Consider the following 18,986-nt stretch of genomic DNA (forward strand, 5'->3'; position numbering starts at 1 on the left):
GAAATAAGAAGAAATAGAAGTTGCAGAAAAGAAAAATGAATAAAGAAATGAGTTTCCTTGTAATCCCAAATATAAACAATTTTAGTAATTTATCACTCTTAAAATACAACTAATGATCTATTCTTCCCTATCCCATCTCTTATTGATAATCAAATAAAGCCTCATAATTTAAATCCAAATGTGAACAAAAGTTTATCAAGGGATACCAGAATTGACAACAAATTTATTTTAACTTGATCAAATAAACCAACTTTGTATTCTTTCCTTTTTATTTGTAAGAATCTTGACCTTTAGTCTTTTCAAATAATGTTCTAGAATGTGATTTCATTCTCCCTTTGTCCCTTCAAATTTTTAACAAAACTTTTTTGTAAATTCAATATAGAAAAATTATCCTACTTAATTTTTGTCTACTTGCCAGTTCTTCATTTCACCATGGTCAGGGACTTGTCTTCATTCCATGATTTCTTAGCTGGCTGGCTGTTCATCCTTATCTCTTTTTAAAATAATTCATATTGAAAATTTTTAATTAAGTAGAAAAAAATGAGAAATATATAAAAGTAAAGGTAAACATTCCCCCGCACATGCATGCTAGTCGTTTCCAACTCTAGGGGCCAGTGCTCATCTCCATTTCAAAGCTGAAGAGCCAGCGCTTGTCCAAGGACATCTCCGTGGTCATGTGGCCGGCATGACTAGACGCCAAAGGCGCACGGAACGCTGTTACCTTCCCACCGTAGTGGTCCCTATTTTTCTACTTGCATTTTTTACGTGCTTTTGAACAGCTAGATTGGCAGAAGCTGGGACGAGTAACAGGCACTCACTCTGTTACGCGGCACTCGGGATTCGACCCGCCAAACTGCCAACCTTCTGATCGACAAGTTCAATGTCCTAACCCACTGAGCCACTGCATCCCCCACAGTTAAAAGAAAACAAAGAAAAAAGATAATTAAAGAAGTGACTTCTGGCCTTCATTACATCAGTTATTACTCTTCTCCCTTTCCAACATAACTATAAACCCCTCATCCTCATGAAAAACTTTTTCTCTGCATTATCCCCACTATTCATTGATATATGTTAGTCTGCCATGTTTCCACCCTGAATATATATAGTTGAATAAAAATTGTTTAAAAGAAAGAACACACATCAGGCTACCACATGCTGCCTACCTTATAGAAGAGCATCTATTAGGTAGAGCTGGAATTGAGATCAAAGTAGTTAAGGTTTCAGAGCCCATAATAATATTGTCATAATTGTTAGTTGAGGAATAATGATTGTGCAAGCAGTTCTCTACCTTCTACACTTGATCAAGTTGCAGTTGGTTGCATATTTGATCTGTACTTTTGATTCAAGCTAGGAATAATCATGCAAACTGACTTCATGAAAGCATCAAAGTGTGAGTGAGACAAACAGTGCCATCTATTGTTCTAATGCAGCACATTCAAATGTGTAGGAAGCGCCAAGAAAAACAGGATTTATCAAGCCATACTTCTGAAGTATCAGACCAAGAGATAATTTCTGGAATATATCAACTATGTCTAAAATGAAAAGAACTTGAGAGACTACACAGAGCTGTGCATGTTTTTTCCTGCACAGCCTCTATTTTGCTGCTGGCATGCAAATCAGGTCAAGTGTGTGTGTGTGTGTGTGTGTGTGTGTGTGTGTGTGTGTGTGTGTGTGAAATTTGGATTGCCAACAAAGAGTTAAAGGGAGACTGGTATAGCTATTTTGAGCTATTTAGCTCTCATCAACCAGTCATACACTTCTGAGATTCGAACCTGGGCTGCTTGCACGTTAGGCAGCTATATTGTATTGTATTCCTTCCCATATTTGGGCAGACCGGGTGCTTCAGAAAAACACTTAATACATACTTACATGCATACATGTATGTATATGTATATGTGTGTATATCTCTCTGTGTGTGTGTGTACATACACAAACCTAGGTGAAGGGACTTTTTGAAACTGTATATGTACATAGAAACAAAAATTGTTTTGTTTTGTTCACTTCAACTTCCATGTTGCTGCTATGAACGCATTTCTAGAAACTATGCCCATGGTAGATTTCCATGGGAAGCAATCCAACTGCTCCAGTTTTTCCCACAACATCCTCCACACTTTTCGAGATAGGCTAGGCTGAGGAACGGTGACTAACACAAAAATTTTAATTAGCTTCTAGGGCTGAGAGGGACTTGAATTTTGCTATTTCTTCTTTAGTTTATCATCTTATCCACTACACCATATGAGCTCTGACAAAGAGAAATATATCCTTTTGAATTATAACTATCAGTCTCAGCGTGACTATTCACAGCCCAGCCATTATAACTTTCAGTGACAGCATGACCAAGATAGTGTCTTTCTTATCAAGTCTAGCGTACAATGTCCTCCATGTCTCTATGGGATGTATTGGAGGAGCCATGTCCTCCATCCACCCCACAAAGTGAAGAGAACCTTGTCCCAAAGGTTCATTTTTTTCAAAAGGCCACTGGACTTTTATTGGTTTAGAACTGAACCTACAAGAACTGAATAAGCATCTTGGATGAGAAGCAAAATGTTTTCAAAGGAAAAAAAACCCAAGAAAGGCCAGTTGCCTTTTGAAAAAAAGCACCTTTGGGACAACCTGGATGATTGAGAATCTCTATAGACAAAAGAAGAGGAAGGTTTTAGTGACTTTCTTGAACTCAGTTATTAATCTGAAGCAGAAATACAGGTCATCCTCAATTTACGACCACAACTGACTCCAAAACTTCAGTTGCTAAATGAGACATTTGTTAAGTGAGTTTTGCCCCATTTTATGACCTTTCTGGCCACGGTTGTTAAGTGAATCACTGTAGTTGTTAGGTTAGTAACACAGTCGCTAAATGAATCTGGCTTCCCCATTGACTTTGCTTGTCAGAAGGTCACAAAAGGGGATCACATGATGCCGGGACAATGTGACTGTCATAAACACGAACCAGTTGCCAAGCATCTCAGTTTTGATCATGTGACTACAGAGATGCTGCAGCAGTTGTAACTGCAAAAAATAATCATAAGTCACTTTTTTCAGTGGTGTTATAACTTTGAACAGTCACTAAACAAGCTATTGTAAGTCTAGGATTATCTATAGTGATAGAATCTTCTTTGCCACCCAGCAGAGTCTTATGACCTGTGGCCCTGGGAATAAAATCTGCCACATGATAAATATATGTACCTTTAATTAACCTCTATATTTTTAGTAGGCATAGTACAGCCATAAAGAGCATCCCATTCAGCAGAAGTTATTTTCATGCACAATTCTTGTCAAGCTCACCTCTTTTGTTTAAAAGCTGACCTCAGGTAGAAATTCAACAAGAAGGGGAAAAAATAAGTTAGAAACAAAAGTGCTGGGTAGGGAGGTGTTGTATGTAGAGAGGAGGCAGAGAACACTTAAAAGACAATTCAGCAAAAACACAGCTGTTCTCTGACAATAAAATCCACACTCCGAATCTTGCATGTCTGCAGGATCTGCTCATTGGTCCCTGAAAGCAAGTTTCAATGCTTTTGAAAGGACAAATCTATTCTTTATCCAGCAGTGACATTGAGAGTCAGCAGTTTTTAGCCTGACAAGCGTATTGGTCTGTTCATTAGGGCAAAGAGATGAGAAAGAACAAGAGAAAATTCTAGTTGTGTTCTTTTTTTTCCTTTTTGGTTGTTTGTTTACTGAAACCTACGTAGTGTGCTTAGATTATAAATTCCTGTCTTATTTAATGGATGAGGGACTTATTTTAAGATCTGTGTTCTTGAATAATTGAAATAGAAGGTGAAGCAGAGTATTAGGAGAGCAATCCACTTTACCTAAATAGCTTTCACTTGGAGAAATAATTAAGGTCAATGAAAGTTGCATTTCTAACTATGTTGAATCAAGGACATTTTTTTTAAATTCAGGGCTTTTTTCATCTTGAGAACTTTTATGAAAAAAAATATAATTGTAAATTATTTATTTTGCATCCTGTAAACTGGATGCTTAACAACATTGTACACCCATATCAACATTGTACACCCATATCCTATATATCAGAGTGGAAACTTACAGCCCTCTCAATCTTCTTTGATGTTTTAGATATGATTAATTGCCCTGAAGCTTTAAAGTCACAACTGGAATTGTTTAGAAAACAATTGAACACTAGCCACTTATTTGGCTGCCTCTGAGATCTGCTTTATCTGGGTACTTGTATAGAGTTTGTACCCTGCACCAAGCTATGCACCATGATCAAAGAGTGATCTGTAGGATGACAAGTTAAAGAAAGATGTTCTGATAGCCATCAGTATAACTTGTTACGGGAAATGCTAATGTTCAGGATTTACAACCCTATGTAATAACTTTCTCTTCTCCCACAGAAATACCTAAAAGACCATTATTTTAAAAATGCAAAAACAGATGATTTCTGGAAAGCAATGGAAGAGGTATGTTTGCTTTATCTCCAGTAAGTTCATACTTTTCACCAATAGCATCTGAGCTTGCATCAGAGAAGAAATAATAATTTAGCATTAATCATGCTTTTCATGTTGTTGTGGTGGCACAATTAGGAAAAGACAAGAAGAGCACCAACGAATTAAAGAACTATGAATTAATGAGTCTAATAGCAATTTGCAGCTTTTTTTGTGTGTGCACTTATCTTCCAACTGCCAAAATTCTCTGGGTAGATCTGTAAAGTAAACAAACTGAAATAGCAAAGCAAGATTCAAAGAAAAAGTACCAAAGATTGCGCCTCAATTATGTTATAACCATTATACTGGGGTACTAACCAAATACAAGGTTTGATTGGAGGACCAAATGATTATCTTAAAAATGCTCTGAGAAGCCAATCAAAAGAAAGAAAAATGTGCATTAGCACAAGATGTTCCACCAAAACTCCAGCTACAATTTAATATCAGTCTATCGCAAATAAATGAATTGCTCAAAAACCTCCAGGAAAATTGATATAATCTCTACTTTTGATGTGGAAGACTCTCCTAACATGACCATCTATTGTTGTTTTTAGGTAAGTGGGAAGCCTGTCAGAGACGTGATGGACACATGGACCAGGCAGATGGGTTATCCTGTGCTGAAAGTTGATTTAACCTCAACAGTCACACAGCAACGTTTTCTATTGGATCCCAAAGCAGATCCCTCCAAGCCATCTTCTGAATTTAGGTATCTTCTGCCTAACAGTTTGATATGATATTGCTAGACTGGGGAAATTTGTTTTCTCCATGATCTTCACCAAGTTCTTTTCACATAGATAACTGATACAATAAAATCGTTTAGTTGATTATTATATTAGGATTGGAGAACCTATGAAGCCTCTGATGTAGCTGTGGTGTAGCTTCTATTTTTATACTAATGAATAACTGGAATTAATGGAATTTGGAGCCCAACATCTTCAGAACATATTGCCAATCTTTCCCTTAGTTAATTGCAGCAAAACTATTTATCTCCCAAATCAACCATGATTTGGTTCACAATCAGTGAAATTGATCAATGCGCTCATTAAGTTCGGTAACGTGATTAGTCATTGCTTTGCTGGGGATTTATTCATTCCTCACCCACGGAGTATATGTTTGCTTTCTGAAGGTCCCTAAAGGAAAGCAGCTGCCAAGTCAGTTTAAATAAAACTGAATTTGATGGGCAGACAGGTTAGCACAATAAAGGCAGCCTCCTACATTGCTGGAACTGTTGCCAATTTCTATAGCTGAACCTGAATATCCAGGTAGTCCTCAACTTACAACCACAATTGAGCCCAAAATTTCTGTTGCTAAGCAATACAGTTGTTAAGTGACTTTTGCCCCATTTACGACTTTTCTGGCCGCAGTTGTTAAGTGAATCACTACAGTTGTTAAGTTAGTAACACAATTGGAAAGTCAGCTTGGCTTCCTCAATGACTTTGGTTGACAGAAGGTTACAAAAGGTGATCACGTGACCCCAGGACCCTGCAACTGTCATAAATATGAGTCAGTTGCCAAGTGTCCAAATTTTGATCACGTGACCATGGGAATGCAGCAATGGTCCTAAGTGTGAAAAATGGTTATATTGAAGTAACTATTCTAACCAGCAAGACCACAGATGTTTTTATAGTACATTTCAAAAATGGTGGCATGATTCATTATAAAAATTCTTAAAAATACGTCTTTCTGAATTTTCAGTTACAAGTGGAATATTCCAGTGAAATGGAAAGAGGGGAATACATCAAATATAATATTCTACAATAAATCAGAATTAGCAGGTAATCGGAGCTAATGGATAGTAACTATCCACAAAGTAAATATTTCTTTGAATCACATACCAAAGTGGTTTGTCATTGCTTTCCTTTGAACTGTTTTCTCAAGTTCCAGTCTCTCCTATAGGGTGGAATTCCTTGGTGATGTCCCATTTAGGTATAACCAGGCCAAATCCAGCTTAGTTTCCAAGCATATAGAAATCAGAGTAAATGGCATTGACTTAATAGGAGTTTCTTTTGAAAAAGCAAGGTGGCCCAAGAGAATTCACCATCTGAATTATGAAGAGGAATGATTGTTCTTTTCACACCTCCTTCTCAGGTGATAGCAATGTCCCAACTCTAAAGCCTTTAAAATCTTTGATAGGAAATTTTTGAGATATTATTGATAGCTGTCTGTGCAGGCAAATACCTTATTCATCTCTCAATGAATTGCTTTGAGGACCCCATCAGAGCAACATACAGGATAACCAGTTTAGGTGGCAAGTCCCTCCAAAAAGCAAAGGAGCAAGGCCTCATCTTACGCATAATGAAGGACTATAGAAGCTAGTCACCATAATCATCGCCTATGGCTTCAGTTGGCTGCTTCATTATTCTTGGTAGACTTGACCATTTCTTACATTTCTTAATAATGTAACATGCCTTATATAGGACTTACTATGTGTCTAGTTTGAAATTTTAAGTGAATACAGAACAGCACAATTGTCCTGAATATGGAATACAAAACTTAGCAGGCATGCTAGTCTCCATATAGTGCAAGAAATACTACACAATTTGTCATTGATTTATGGAAGGATTACAAAGCTCTGCTTAAAGGTAAAGGTTCCCCCACACATGCGTGCTAGTCGTTTCCAACTCTAGGGGCCGGTGCTCATCACAGTTTCAAAGCTGAAGAGCCGGTGCTTGTCCAAGGACGTCTCCGTGGTCATGTGGCCGGCATGACTAGACGCCAAAGGCGCATGGAACGCTGTTACCTTCCCACTGTAGTGGTCCCTATTTTTCTACTTGCATTTTTACGTGCTTTCGAACTGCTAGGTTGGCAGAAGTTGGGACGAGTAACAGGCGCTCACTCTGTTACGCAGCAGTCGGGATTCGACCCGCCAAACTGCCGACCTTCTGATCGACAAGCTCAGCGTCCTAACCCACTGAGCCACTGTGTCCCTAAGCTCTGCTTATAACCCTTAATATCCTGTATGGCTTGGATCTAGGCTACTTGGTTGCTTGTTAAATTATTATTCTTTATGCAACAAGGTTATATAAGAAAAGTCACATTATAATGGTGTCTAGCCCCAAAAGGTAAAGGACTACAGTCCTCTGGGACTACACAACCAACTTTTTGCTTTGTGGAGTTGCTGCTGTGACTATTGATTTTTCATGAAGCACCAGGCTTGGTGTTTTTCCCTAATTATGGTCTTTGATTCAGATAGGGTCTACATTGCCTGTTCTTACAAAAGTAAACAAAATTAGTTTTTATTAAAAAGTAAAATGATCGAATACAAAACCTATTTATACTTCAAATATTAACACTATTGTCTCTTTAAAAAAGGAAAGGGAGAAACAGCTTGATAAAACAGATACTTCCAAAATGCTTAAATGCGGGGGAGGGGGGGAAGGAGGAGACGTTACAAAACAAGATGCATGTTCCAGTAACACCACAAGATGGCGCTGATCTGTTACAAAATGCTAGTTTAACACTCAGATCAATCTTGCACTGTTCTAAATTTAATATGGAAAATAAAATCATTTTCATCAACTTGTATAGCTGGGAAACGTATATCCTAATCCACATTTGGACTGAGCCCAAAACAGAAAAGATGAAAAATTAATCTAATATACACAATAAAATAAAATTGTTTAATGCAGATTTTCTAGGTAAAATTTTTACCTATTTTGGCAGAAACAAACTGAATTTTGATGCAAAGTCCTCTGCTTTTCCCTGGATCACCCTTGGTATTTTGGGGAATAATTCCAGCCATTTATTAGAGCTATGGGAAGCTTTCTTTCTTTCTTTCTTTCTTTCTTTCTTTCTTTCTTTCTTTCTTTCTTTCTTTCTTTCTTTCTTTCTTTCTTTCTTTCTTTTTTTCTTGTTCGGTAGTTCTGAGGAAACTCCCATAAGTCTCCACTATTGAGTTGATCAGCTGCCCACATCCAGAGACTCAAAATAGATGAGATATGAAATGAACCATGCAGAAGCTGAATTTATTTATTTATTTATAATTGAATTTCTATACCGCCCTTCTCCCGAAGGACTCAGGGTGGTGTACAGGGCAGTAAAAGCTTTACATACAAAAGTTAAAATGAAATTAAATTAATTAAGCCCTAACAATAAATAATTAAAAATACCCCAAACCCTTAAACCAGGCCGGCCTGTTCAAATAAATAGGTTTTCAGATCCCGGCGGAAAGAGCGAAGGTGGGGAGCCATCCGGAGGTCAACCAGTAATTGATTCCAAAGGGCTGGTGCACCCACAGAGAATGCTCTCCCCCTGGAGGCTGCAAGCCGACACTCTCTGGCCGACGGCACCCTGAGGAGGCCCTCTCTGTGGGAGCGCATAGGATGAAGGGAAGATGATGCCGGCAGCAGGTGATCCCGTAAGTAGTCCGGACCCATGCCATTTAGGGCTTTATAGGTAATCACTAGCACCTTGAATCTCACCCGGAGGGCAACTGGAAGCCAATGCAGCTCGCGGAGAAGAGGTGTTACATGGGAGTACCGGGAGACCCCCATCACAACTCGCGCGGCCGCATTCTGCACCAGCTGAAGCCTCCGAGTGGTCCTCAAGGGCAGCCCCATGTACAGAGCATTGCAGTAGTCTATACGAGAGGTCACGAGTGCATGAGTGACTGTACGCAAGGCATCCTGGTCCAGATAGGGTCGCAACTGGCGCACCAGGCGAACCTGGGCAAAAGCAGAGGCTTGTAATTATGAGACATATTGCAAGGGGATCTTAGTTTTTCCACTTTTGCTGAGATCCTGGTGAGAATTGTCAACTCCTCCCTGTAATAATTCTCTCTGGGTATCTCTATCTGCATTTTAAAAAATAGTCTTGTTAAATCAAGTCAGTGTTCTATCAGTTTTGACTTTTCCTAAGGTTTGTCTTTTGGAAAGACATTTCACAGCCCTGTAATAAATTTATAACTTATTCCCTACTTTTTTGTTGTTGATACCACCACAGGAATTACTATTACGCGACCCAGTGATCTTCCTCCCAATTCTTTCTTGAAAGTAAACAAAGATCATGTTGGTTTTTATCGTGTAAATTATGAACCCCAGGTCTGGCGTGCTTTAACTGATATTATGATGGAAGACCATCAGGTCAGTCTGCTGAAATTAATCGTTGGTTCAGTTTTAGAGATGATTATTCACTGTATTTTTAATTTTACCCTTCTGATGTCAACTGCTTCTTTTTTCTCCTCCTTTTAGAATTTTAATCTAGCTGATCGTGCTGGTTTTATAGATGATGCTTTTGCATTGGCCAGGTAGGTGTTATAATTAAATTAGTAAATACACAGTTTATTTGATGCTATATTACAAGTTAGCTATTTAACATAATATTACCCTAAGAAACATATGTGAACTGACACCTGCAAATATATTATAATTCATTTTTTGTTGCTAAGGTTGCAATCCTATGCACATTTACTTTGCGGTAATATCCAATGAACACAGAGGAACTTACTGCAGAGTAAGTTGTCCTAGTTAGCCCTTTCATTCCTTGAGGTTTATTCTCTCACTGTCATCCCAAGAAGCTTTGGGGTTTTTTTGAGAAAACAGATGCCATCATTCATCATTGGATTCTGCAGTATAGATACTCCATGAATTGTAGAAATAGTGAATCTGTAAAGTATGTACTTACTGAATTTGCAATTTGGAATGCCAATAATAGTCAGATCTTTAAAATTTTGTGATGCTGCTCCCCATACAAGCATACCAAAATGTATAGTAAATATTATAAGTTACATGTGATTTTATTGTTATTGCAGTGCTCTTAATCTATTTTATTTTAACTGATTGGATCATCAAACTCTATGTGCTGGCTTATGGGTAGAATAACAAATAACTAAATAATTAATTAATGAACAAGCGATAGTCCATCGGATTTAATTCCTAAGAAGTTTCTTCATTTTCCTTGTTCTTCATTTCCCCCTTAGAGCTGGACTTCTGAAGTATGCTGATGCATTAAACCTTACAAGGTATCTGCAAAATGAGACAGAATATATTCCGTGGCAAAGAGCTGTAGTAGCTGTATCCTATATTAGAAACATGCTTGAAGATGATAAGGCACTCTATCCCAAATTTCAGGTAAAGTTCCCTATGAAACTGCATATACTGTACCAGGAAAACAACAATAAAATCTTTAGTCCTCACATTCATTTGCCTTCTGCAGAAACTCTGAAGAACTGACTTTATCAATCTGGAGTCATTTTTTTCAAAAATGAGTACTACTGCATTTCTGAAATGTATATTACAAGTTAAGTAAAGTGTCACTCTGTGGAAGGTTCCTGCTCAGAAGGTCTACCTGACCCAAATTTATCAAATTTTAGAAGTGTTTGTAGTACTTATACCAATCTAGACATCCCTTCTAAGCCCACCAGTTTTTCTCTCTTATGAATGGATAGTGTAATTGTGGAATGTGGATACTTGTAATGTGAAAGGTAGGGGAGCAAGATTAGCTTTATGTTGCCTGGGTGTTAGTCTCACTCCCCACCACTATCATTTCCCCTTCATATCCATAAGCCCCATGATAAAAAGACTTGTATCACACCACATCAAAGTCACAAAACAGCATGTAAGCTTTTGAGTTCTGAAGAGTTTTGGACAGCTCTTCATCAGCAGAAAAAAGGAGGAAGAGAAATTGCTTGCTTTTTGAATTATGTGCCTGTATGTAGATACAATCTGGGGCAGAGCAGGAACAGGTGGCCGATGTATAAATTGGTTTGTATCAAGGAATTTCAAATTTGCATTAATATTTCTATAAAAGTTCTCAGAAATGGAGAAAGAAGATGGTAGGATCTCCCTTTTTTAAAAAAAATAAAAATAAATCAATGGTCTTGGTATTTGAAAGCATAATTAGAAAGAAGTTACTCAACTGGATTAGGAATAATTTTACATGAGGGAGGGAGGGAGGGAGGGAGGGAGGGAGGGAGGGAGGAAGGAAGGAAGGAAGGAAGGAAGGAAGGAAGGAAGGAAGGAAGGAAGAATATTTTCTTGGAAAAAAACCTAAGCTATTTTGTGGAGAATATAAAAATTTATATGCTATTCTGTAATTTTAGACTTACGAATGAGTTAATAACCTGTACCCTAAGTTTTGGGAATTCTAGAACTTCGCATTTTCTGCGATACGAGGGTCATTCACACATATAAATAACCTGTTGTTAGAGAGATTTAATATCAGCTCCTCACAAGGAAACAGCAATCTTGTATTATTTCATTGGAACAATGTTGTTTACCCAACAGAATGCAGACATTTGTGACAATAGTGCAGTTGAAACGTATACAGTGGGAAGGCTATCTGGCTAGACACAATGACAGCAGGATAGAGAATGACTTGCTTTGTTTCCTGACTCCTGACCTCTTCTAGTGACTTTCCAGTCCCTATCAAAGGTCCACTTAATGCAAAGTCTCTGGTTTTATGGCCTCAGATTATCCTATAAAAAGAACATATTTTAACCATACTCTTTCTCATATATTCAAAAAAATGCTTATTTTTTATGAACTACCATAGTAATAACAGAAACTCTTCCATTTCAGTTAGAAACAAATTCCTAATATCTAATATACTGTAGAGAATACAAATGTTGATGGCTGGTATAGAAGTGACAATCAACTGTTTATTGCTGATGTTCTGTTTAACGCTGACAACTCCCCCCCCCCGGCCGCCCCGAGTTTTCCTGAATGTAATTAGACTATTTAAATCTGATTGCTATGTAGATATTCCAACACGAACCACTATTGCTTCTGTTCTCAGAGATATTTTGGTAGCCTGGTCAAGCCCATTGCAAGTGAACTGAAATGGGAGAATGATGAGGACCATATCAAAAGGTGAAGCATTTGTTTCAACTACCTTATATACAAATTTGCTTTTGGCATTGTGTTTTGAATATTATCTTTCCAATGACCCTTAGATGTCCCACTCCAGTGATGTTTATCAGCCCTTCCTTTATTTGTAGGATCAAAGTTAAAGACAAATGAAATCTTGTGCATAATGAGATTTAATCAACCTATTTATGTTAGAGGAAGACAACTACCCTTGTTGGTTGTTAAACAGGAAAAAAAACCTAAACAGCTGTACTAATCAGCTTTTTAATCTGTGTAGCATGAGACAGAGAGAAGGAATGTGGGGGGGGGGCGGTTTAAAGATAGTCTTAAAGCTTACTGCTCCCAGATAAACAGCACTATTTTTTTTTAAAAAATGTGAAATTACCCTGTGCTGTTTGGATATTGTTTCTTTCATTCTTGTGTTTTTTAGTATTGCTTCCATATCTTTTCACTGTAAAAAGAGTGTAGCATAATTGGTGTAATCTTTGATGATATTTTTTTATCAAACTTCCCTCTAGAATCACTCTTAATTTCATCATCAACATTGACCCAAACCTGCCTCCCATAGTGTTTGATCCACCCTGGGACAATATGATAGGGCATGCAGTAATCTAGCATTTCTCTAGAAGGAATATGATGTGATAATCAAATCAATATCCTCCGGTGTCAAAAGTTCCTTTATATGATAAATGTTTTGTTCATTTTCTAAAGCTTCTGCATGATCAGATGAATCATATAGCAAATATTAGATTTTTGAAGCTTTCCACTGAAAGCATGGAGTACTTCTATGGGCTTCTACTTCTGTTTCTTTCTTGTCTTGACCTTCAGATGACCAGATCTGTAAATGGTAACTTACTTTTTGTTTACTTGAATAGGACTACGTCCCTCAATATAAGCTTGGACCTTGCTTTATTCTGGCCCTGGACTGCATAAGATGGTCTATTTATATTCAATCTGAAGTGAATATACCTTCCCTTTAGAACTCCTGTAGAAGAAATAATTAGTTTGAATCCCTGAGGAAAGCTTCTATAAGTATCATTTAAAATATCTAGTGGAACAAAAACCAGGTGGTTTTTTTCCCTCCCTCCTACAACAATTCCCATCTTATATTCCACCCCTGCTTTTCAGACCCCCCTCATTTTCAGATATGGATTGCCCTGTGTCCCATAGCATGGCTGCTTGAGGCTTGAATGTGTGTAGGTTTAATATGTATACGTATGTATAGTTTAATATGTAAACGACAGCATTTTCCAAACAAATAAAATGTAGTTTTCCTTTGTCCTTTTCTCCAGTCTCCTTCGTACAACTGTTTTGGAATTTGCATGCAACATGGACGACCCAGAAGCTTTGGGGAATGCCTCTTTGTTGTTTAAGAATTGGACGAGTGGTATAAGGTGACTATACATATTTAGGTGCAGATCCAGGAGGTGACCATAGGCAAAGTGAGATGGAAGATAGGCCTCTTTCGCTAATAATATCATCCTCTTCCATGTTAGTCTAGATGTAAATCTCCGTCTCCTGGTGTACCGTTTTGGGATGCAGAACTCAGGTGATGAGCAAGCCTGGAATTATATGTTTCAGAAATACAGAATTGCAACCTTAGCTCAAGAAAAGGAGAAGCTTCTCTACGGCCTGGCATCAGTGAAAAACATAACTCTGCTGAACAGGTTGCTTGAAATTATCTTTAACTTTCTATATTAGAAGTATTCATTTGCTGTTCTTAAATCCTGGTTCTCAAAACAACAAAAAAGACCTGGTGGAGGAACATGAAGCAGAGGTTCTGAGCATTCTTAGTGGGCATTAAAGCAGGAAGCAAGTGGTTCTTAAAAGAATCAGTGATTAATTTCCCTATAGATATAATGCTATATTTCTAACATCCTTTCACTAAAGTTTACACTGGGGCCATGGGTTATGGTTTCATATACACAGGGTTGCCTAAAGCAGTAGTTTTCAACGACTGTGTTTTGTTGCCCATGAACTGCAAAGTTCCTTTAAATTGATCAGGGATTTCTTTAATTGACAAGTAAAATAATGGACAACTTCCCCAAAGCACCATAAGCTCATCTGATCTACCAATCTTGCAAACTGGAACTGAAAGGGAATGCTAGATGAGTTTTGTTCAAGCAACCAAGAGGCCCAAGTGACTTAGTGCCTGAATCACAGCCAATGCCATATTTAATTCAGAAATCTATCAGGAAGGTCTAGTCTAAAGCTTTGTACTCAACATGCTCCTTTTATCTTTCTTGACTGATGTCGGGAGAATTCCGAGGTTTTTTTAAGTTTCTTACTTTATGTAAATTAGGTTGAGAAAAGCAGTTTAAATCTCATTTTCTATGCAATCCTAAAAAGTGCTAATCATCAGATATAATTGGTTGTTTTGTTTCTAGATTCCTAAATTGCATCAAAAATACATCTCTCATAAGAAGTCAAGATGTGTTCACTGTCTTGAGATACATCTCCTTTAATAGCTATGGCAAAACAATGGCTTGGGACTGGGTACGCCTCAACTGGGAGTATTTGGTCAAACGGTAAGTGCTGGATCCCTAGACAGATCACTCTCTTTATGAGGCCACCTTGATTTTTGTTGGGGGAAAAACCCCCCTAAATATAAGAATATTGAATTTTAACATCTCCAAGTGCCATCAAAGCTGGAAGATAAGTTTCCTTCTTGTTGTTGTTTTCTGTTTTATGAAAACAGCACACCTTTAGTTTGTTATTTGCATAATAAATTTAGAAATAATATTTATGCAAAACTTTCTCAAGACATTTGGTGCCCCTTCTCATATCACATGAGCAAGAACCAAATGCATGCCTGCAGATGAAGCTGAAAGAGTCTCAAATCTCCAGGGCCTGATATTGCTGGTGAGCCAAGCTGGAAAAGGGAATAGAACAAGTCCATAGGTCCCCTATACAGATTCTGGGTTAAAAAAAACAGAATATGCTTATTTTTATGATTGGAATAGCCTCTGGACTCTCCTGCTTTGATAGTCTATAGAAATGTAAAAGGTGAATTGAAAGAAAGGACAGAAAAGTTCAATCAAAGCAGGATCAAGCCAGAGCTAGTGCTGTATCTCGACTGTGCTGATAGTTTTACTAAGATTTACTTCGTGGCATTTAAAGTCTGCCTGAAACAAGTACCAGGGTTGCCTTCAAATTCTGAGGCTTGACAAAATGTCTTCTGGAATGTTTATGGTTATGGAACTCCAGGGAGGCTTGTTTAATAGCAGGTTCTCTCCAATCAACACAAAGAGTAAGTGTCACATTGTTTTGCTGACAGATTACTCTGAGGAAGGAATCAATTTCAATTTCCTACATAGTCAGGAACATAGGGGTGGGAAATTAATGTGTCTTCTTTCTTGATTGTATAGAGATGATGATGATGATGATTCTATTTCCACTATTTTATCTTGAAAACCAATATGTAGTAGCCACCATGTTTAGCATACTGTACATAAATATGAATGTGTTCTTTTTTCATAGATACACTCTTAACGATAGAAACCTTGGACGCCTAATATCAAGAATATCAGAAACATTTAACACAGAGCTCCAGCTTTGGCAGGTAAGGACACAACCAGCTGTCCAATTTTCTTGATATGAAAAATGCCAAGATACTCTTCCCCATACCTCTTCTAGGTGCACCTATTTAACGAGATGGATGTTGATAGAGGGGAGAGATTTCTTGATTGTGGCACTAGGCAACCAATACAAATTTGCCTAGTTTTGATGTTATAGTCTTTGGGGGCCCTGTATATTCTCCTGACACTTCAAAAGCAGTTTTAATGGGCATGTATGTAAGCATTAACTAAAATGATAAAACCAAAACATGAACTTGGGAATGGAAATCTAACAGGAGTATTGCTCCCATCACTTTTTGATGGCAAACTAGATACTACAATACATACAGTAGTACATTTCAGTTCAAAGCTAGCACAGAAGGCCACAGTTCCCCAAAGGACTGCCTGTACAATATAAGTCAATTAACTATAACACCCTCCCTCCACAAAACAAAACAAAGTAAACGAAAACAATAACAAATCAAGGGAAAAATTCATATCCAGCCCCAAGCCCCAAGTTTGTTGCAGCCCTCAAAAGTTAATAAAAGAGAAATAAGAAATTGCAGTCTTTGCTGGCAATAAAGTTTCATAATCCATCCTAAATGTATTTGTTTGCAGGACTTATATGGCCACCTAGCCCATGTATAACTTCTGTTTGTTTTCCCCAATTGTCAAAAGGTCTTGTTCTTTTCCACTCTTTCTAGTTCTCCTGTAAATAGTCTCCTAAAAGTTTTTTTTTTAAAATCCCATTTATATCCCGCCCTTCTCCGAAGACTCAGGGCGGCTTACAATCTAAGCACAAATCAATGTGCTTAGCAATAGCCTTCATTCTATGTATATGCCTGCTTATTGGGGCTTTCGGGGGCCCCCAAGCGGCATTATTACAAAGTCAGCTTAATTGCCCCCAACAATCTGGGTCCTCATTTTACCTACCTCGGAAGGATGGAAGGCTGAGTCGACCTTGAGCCTGGTGGGATGCGAACCTGCACTAATTGCAGGCAGCTGGTGTTACTTAAGGAGGCATTAGCCCACTGCTCTACCAAGGCTCTAGTTGTATGACTCAGTTTAAGTTAGGAGTTATTTAGATTGAAGCTGTATATGGAAACAAAGAGTTGGACCTATACATACCCCAATACTATCACAATCCAAACCAAGCAACTCACTAATTGTTCTTAAGGATGAAAAGAAATATGGGAAGTTATAACCCAGAATGCTTACAGAATGCATAGTTAGCCCTTCCCTAATAATGTAACATGAAATGTGTCGCCATTGATGTAAATTTGAATAGTCTGTGAATGGTCTATCTGCTCTGGGACATTTTCTGGTTCAAACACATTATCCTAAAAAAAAAAGAAGAAGAATCATAACAAAATATAAATTATAGAAAAGCTAGACCACTACAAGGAGATGAGTCATGCCAAATTTAGAAATCAATTAAAGGACTTTCAAGTTTGCTACTTAAAAAAAAATTTAAAGCTCTATAAGGTCCTTGCTTTGGGGGCAAATGAATTTGCAGAAAAAACCGGCACTTTCGTGAAGAACATCTTTGAAAAAATTAAAACAGCTAGATGGCAGACTGTAAAAAGAGGAGTTAAGGACGGTAACATTTGATAATGCACACCTTTTGCATCAAAATCATCAGAAATCTAAAAAAATGGCTTATTGGTCTTTTCCTATCAGCTAGTTAAGACAACAGATCAAACACTGCCAAACAATGTTTAAGGGTGAAAGTCTAGTAAAAATCAGATGGTGAGGATAGTAAAACAGAAGCTGTCTTTGGCTTCAGGAATTCTCCAAATTTCTGCTGATAGATTGACATGAGTCACTTAAACCAGAGTGACTGGAAGGGTTACTATGAGTTGAGGCTAAACTTGTTGGTCACTAAATGCAGTCTCCTCCTTCTCTCCATCATGGTATTTCTTTCGATCAGTACATTTTAACATGACGACCATGAGATCAAAATTCCAGTACAACAAATCAGGAGTGAAGTTTAAAATCAAAAAGAGGCGTGATAAAATTGTTCACTCTATATATCATGTAAATTCTAACCTGTTTTGAATTACTCTGATCTTCAGAATTCTGGCTTCATTCCAAATCCAATGTATGGTATTAGACTAGATATCATAACAACCCAGCCAGGTATATCAGAGCTCAAATCCTGTTTACAAAATATATCTGATAATTAAGTATTGACTTGTAGATATATGAAACATTCTGCAAACTGGAGATACACGAAACTGTTCTGGTCTTCTGAGAAACCAGTTCTATGTCATTAATATTTGCACTTGTTTTATCTTCTTAAGATGGAAAATTTCTTTGAGAGATATCCTGATGCTGGAGCAGGGGAAGCCTCAAGAAAGCAAGCTTTGGAAACTACAAAGAGCAACATTGAATGGCTAAAACAATACCGAGATGATGTAGCAACCTGGCTTGAAAATTCAGAGCACCCAAAATTTGCTTAATTGGTTCTCAGTCCTCATGAAAATTCTTAGGAAATTACAACATGGTAATTTGCAAAATACTACATTTAGATTTTGACAGATATGTAAACTTTGGAATACCTTAATTTATTGAAATATATATTGAAACTAGCCAGCCAGTCATGCTTAAACGTTCCTATAAAAGTTTCTAGTCTCTTAGAACATTTTTTCTCATTTTAATTGGACAAAATGTAAACTTATCATTTCAACAAACATAGGATCCCATTACCTTTATGAGTATTGCTGATGTTTGTACTTAACCACATATTCGCCAATCTGAAAATGAATCTTTTATACAAAAATATTTATTATTCCATGTGTTCAGGAGGCTCTTCCAAATAAAACTTCATAGAATCCATTCCAAAAGGACGGCTTTGCCTCTATTCAGAATATATATATACAGGTGAAACTTGAAAAATTAGAATATCGTGCAAAAGTTCATTTATTTCAGTAATGCAACTTAAAAGGGGAAACTAATATATGAGATAGACTCATTACATGCAAACCAAGATAGTTCAGGCCGTGATTTGTCATAATTGTGATGATTATGGCTTACAGCTCATGAAAACCCCAAATCCACAATCTCAGAAAATTAGAATATTGTGAAAAGGTGCAATATTCTAGGCTCAAAGTGTCCCACTCTAATCAGCTAATTAAGCCATAACACCTGCAAAGGGTTCCTGAGCCTTTAAATGGTCTCTCAGT

At 37.5% G+C, this 18,986-nt stretch overlaps 1 protein-coding gene across 1 annotated transcript in view; it reads left to right on the top strand.

Annotated features, from left to right (window-relative positions):
• ENPEP (glutamyl aminopeptidase) overlaps positions 1–18,675 on the top strand; it is a 46,842-nt gene extending 28,167 nt beyond the window's left edge. The window contains exons 9-20 of the mRNA XM_081332880.1: positions 4,350–4,415; positions 4,994–5,145; positions 6,135–6,214; positions 9,381–9,520; positions 9,629–9,684; positions 10,357–10,507; positions 12,174–12,247; positions 13,537–13,638; positions 13,741–13,911; positions 14,632–14,772; positions 15,725–15,806; positions 18,105–18,675. Of these exons, the coding sequence (XP_081189006.1) occupies positions 4,350–4,415; positions 4,994–5,145; positions 6,135–6,214; positions 9,381–9,520; positions 9,629–9,684; positions 10,357–10,507; positions 12,174–12,247; positions 13,537–13,638; positions 13,741–13,911; positions 14,632–14,772; positions 15,725–15,806; positions 18,105–18,263 (1,374 nt within the window). The 3' untranslated portion in view covers positions 18,264–18,675. The remainder of the gene's footprint in view (positions 1–4,349; positions 4,416–4,993; positions 5,146–6,134; positions 6,215–9,380; positions 9,521–9,628; positions 9,685–10,356; positions 10,508–12,173; positions 12,248–13,536; positions 13,639–13,740; positions 13,912–14,631; positions 14,773–15,724; positions 15,807–18,104) is intronic.
• The last annotated feature ends 311 nt before the right edge of the window (positions 18,676–18,986 follow it).

This window comes from Vipera berus (assembly GCF_964194415.1).
Source record: "Vipera berus genome assembly, chromosome: 7".
Lineage (NCBI taxonomy): Eukaryota > Metazoa > Chordata > Lepidosauria > Squamata > Viperidae > Vipera > Vipera berus.